This window comes from Trichophyton verrucosum (assembly GCF_000151505.1).
Source record: "Trichophyton verrucosum HKI 0517 chromosome Unknown contig00421_1.f1.exp, whole genome shotgun sequence".
NCBI classification, from domain to species: domain Eukaryota; kingdom Fungi; phylum Ascomycota; class Eurotiomycetes; order Onygenales; family Arthrodermataceae; genus Trichophyton; species Trichophyton verrucosum.
The window spans coordinates 1-3,717 of NW_003315347.1; the positions used below are offsets into that span (position 1 = coordinate 1).

At 48.2% G+C, this 3,717-nt stretch overlaps 2 protein-coding genes across 2 annotated transcripts; one reads left to right on the plus strand and one right to left on the minus strand.

The window, feature by feature from the left end:
• Positions 1 to 803: 803 nt before the first annotated feature.
• On the plus strand, positions 804 to 1,707 carry TRV_05470 (uncharacterized protein; the record flags this gene model as incomplete). Its single annotated transcript, XM_003020390.1, has 3 exons — positions 804 to 887; positions 1,008 to 1,076; positions 1,273 to 1,707. The coding sequence occupies 3 exons, from the start codon at positions 804 to 806 to the stop codon at positions 1,705 to 1,707; spliced, it is 588 nt and encodes a 195-aa protein (XP_003020436.1).
• A 1,118-nt stretch (positions 1,708 to 2,825) lies between these two features.
• TRV_05471 (uncharacterized protein) lies at positions 2,826 to 3,628 on the minus strand (the record flags this gene model as incomplete). Its single annotated transcript, XM_003020391.1, has 4 exons — positions 2,826 to 2,899; positions 2,997 to 3,026; positions 3,100 to 3,445; positions 3,533 to 3,628. Coding segments are annotated over 4 exons (546 nt in total), but the record flags the coding sequence as incomplete, so codon positions are not given.
• Between the last annotated feature and the right edge of the window lie 89 nt (positions 3,629 to 3,717).

Consider the following 3,717-nt stretch of genomic DNA (forward strand, 5'->3'; position numbering starts at 1 on the left):
GAGCACTCTCTCTCTCTCTCTCTCTCTCTCTCGGCTCAGCCAAGTCGTCGATTGGACAGCCGTTTTGCGGGCCCTTGTCTTTCGCCTGCTTCGCTCTCATCTCCCTTTTGATCTTCGCTGTGGCCCAGTTAACTCGTTAACTAGTTAGTTAGTTAACCTGTTAATTAGTCAACTAATTAGCTACATATCTCAACTGCACCGAGGTCACAACCTTAGGAGGTAGGTACCTCCTCTAAGACAGCTGTGGAAGAACGATGTTCCAATGCCCGGAGCGGCTGAGATGGATCCATTACATCCATCTATTAACAGGTAGTTATGTAAGTTAACTCGGTGGCCCCGGGATGGAGCCAACGGCGGGGAGCCGGTTGGCCGATAACTAACGAAGCACCGAGCGAGGGAGAGTCGAGTCAGTGAATTTGACGTTGACACCGCGATGCAAGCCACAATTGTCTGAGGTAGCCTCCCGCCTGTCCCGCTAACTAAGTTAGTTACTTGGCTGTCGCAGCCTTCTTGAAAGGTCTTTTTATATAACTAACTACCTATTAGTTATTGATCGAGAGGCGGCGACGTTCAGCAGGTGATGGCGTCTACGGAGCGGCAATCGCTGCAATCATGGAAGAGCCACTTCCCGGCCGGGGACCTCTGGGTATTTGGTTACGGGTTCGTCAATGCAGTCAAACGACTTTGCCCTTCCGCCGTGCCCTTTAAAGCGACATCCCATACTGATAACTATGGCACACCTAGGAGCCTGATATGGAAACCTCCGCCACATTACGGTGTGTCTCGGCTGTCCGCCTGTGAGGATGGTGGCCCTGCTAATATTTTTGGTTTCTTCAGACCAGCGGGTTGCCGGATATATCAAGGGCTACGTTCGTCGATTCTGGCAGGTAAGGCTTGCTTGGGAATCAAAGCATCCAGACTTTCAATGATAAAAAAAATGGTTAGGTGTTGAACTGACTGGTACCGGATTGGATCGATAGGCAAGGTGCGACCACTCCACCCTGTAGTTGGCACAACAAATACCGCCAGCCAGCCAGCCACAGCAATTACTGACAGAGAATACCTTCACAATTTCAGTACGGATCATCGTGGAACCCCAGAAGCACCGGGTCGTGTAGTCACAGTTATCGAGCGTTCGTTTTGGGAGTCCCTTTCTGATCCGGTCAGTCCGACACCCATCCCTGATGGTCTTTGATGGATTACGCCTGGAGCGTGGTGTAGCCACTCAAGAAGGCATAACTATGTATGTGTTGCGTACTAAACGGTTCTCAGCAACAAGATCTTGAACGGACTACCGACGGGTCCCTCGTCTGGGGTGCAGCATACCACATCCCTGCCTCACACGCAGAGGAAGTGAGCGCATACTTGGACGACCGAGAGATAGATGGCTACAGTGTACACTACACTCCCTTTTATCCGTGCTCAAGTTCCAAGAATGATGAAGCCCAGTCTGCTGCTGGCTTGCAGTCGAGAGAATGTATGGTCTATATTGGGCTCCCGAGCAACACCCAGTTTGTGCGTGAACCAGCACTGCGCAAGCCGGATGCCATAGCAGAAGTGATCTATGCAAGCCGGGGCCAGAGTGGAGAGAACAAGGATTACCTCTATTCGCTTGAGACCGCGCTCGAGGGCCTTGGACTGGGTTCTTCTGATGTTCACGTCACGGACTTGGTGCGGCGCGTGAAGGCCCTGCAACAAAGCGGCTGACAGCCATGCTTATATGCTAAGAGTTTAGATCTGTCTCTCTCGTTTCTTTTTTATATGCATGAGCGTCGCCTGTGGCTCTTATACACTTCTCATACCCTATCTATAGAAGCGAAGTGGGTTTGGTGGGGTCGATAGATCAAATTTATATAACCATGGACACATAAAATAAAAAAGCAAGGCTTTAACCATACGTTATCTCAACTACACTTATTACCTAAACTCGAGTCTCAGTAATAATCAGGCTCATGCCTAGCGCTCCTCCGCTGTTGGATATATTGGATGTGTAAGGTTGGCCTTGACCGACCGAATAGAAGCAATATTAAGATTTCGGGAGAATTCAGGGGACAACCCTTTTCTTTTCTGTTTTAACTCAGGGGGATCAAAGTAGCAAGCTCATCATACAAAATTAGCGAATTGATTGTAGAAGAGTGGCCAGCCATTCGAAAGCATCTGAAAAAGTGGCGTAACATAAGAAGCAGAATGAAAGGAGCAAGGAAGGTGGTGTTCTTTTTTTTTTTTTTTTTTTTTTTTTATTCTCGTAGTATAAGCCTACTTTTGAGAGATACGGAAGATGTTTTCATAGAAAGGAAAAGGTGTCAGTGCTTGAGGTGCAAACAAAGATCAGAAAAGATCCCCCATCTCTGGAGAGCAGTCATAAACTAAGGGGGAAACATTGGTTGGGCAGGAGGGGAATGGGCGATTAAAGGGACTATGGGAAGGAGAAAAGACGTGATGAAAGATGCAGAGACCCTTCTATCCTCGAAAGCAACAGCAAGATAATCTGGTCGAGTAATTTGGGGTATTTTTTTTTTCCTCCTTTAGAGCGGTATGTAGGTTCCGGTGGTCTGAATGAAATAGATGCTGATTGATCGTTGGGTTGGGTCAGGTTATCTGATACATAACTAGGTATCTGTCTCACTCGTTATTCGTAACATCGTGGCCCTTCTTCGTGAACTATCGTACTTCGCTGTCGAGAATCGGTTGGAAAACTGGATAAATAGAGGAGAAGAAAGAAGAAAATGAAATGGAGGGAAAGAGTGTAGAAAATCGGGGCAGATTCGAGGCAAAAAGGCTGGCATCATCCTAGAGCTAGCTGGTAAGCCTGGAGAGCGCGAGAGTTACATTCCTCCGTTGCCTCCCTGGTTCTGGCCATGGTATGCCTGCTGCTGCTGTTGCTGCTGCCCACCCCAGCCTGTAGTAGGAAATTGGCAAGTTAGTAAGAACCCATATACACCAGGCATATACACCAGACCCTATAGGCTGGGAGTCTGGAAGACAAACGAACTCACCACCTCCTTGACGAGAATCATAGCCACCGCCTATATCCCCCAATATAAGTTAGTTAAAAACCAGAGTTTCACATGGAAAGCGTATGGTTTTATGTACACCTACCGTAACCACCGCGGTTGTAGCTGCCGCCGCGGTCAGAGTTGTCGAAGCGGTTGTAGCCTCCCTGGCGCTGGCCATAGCCTCCACCGCCGCCGGAAGAGCGTTCAGTCGCCTTGTCGACACGAATGACACGGCCGTCGAACCTGTTGGGGGATAGTGAGCAAAAAGCAAGCCAGTAAAAAAAAAGAATCAGGTCCTTCTCCCAAGGGGAACAGCGAGCATACTCTTGGTTGTTCATCGCATTCAGTGCGGCATCAGCCTCACTGTCGCTAGAGAAACGAACAAAGCCAAAGCCGCGGCTGCGGTTGGTATCACGGTCCTTGACAACAATCTGGACATGAGAGATCAGCTATCTACAAAACATATCCAATCCTGTGTCCGGCGACTAGACAGATCAATGGATGGACAAGATAGAATAATAAAGAGAGCAACGAACGGCTTCCTCGATGGTGCCAAACTTCGAAAACCCTTCACGCAGGGTATCGTCAGTTGTATGCCATGCGAGGCCACTGTTCCAAGACGAAGAGAGTAACTATTAGCAGGTGGAGCAAAGGCGAAGAGATAGACGACGATGAAGAAGGAAACAAAAAAAAAAAAAAAAAAACAAAAAAAAAAAAAAAA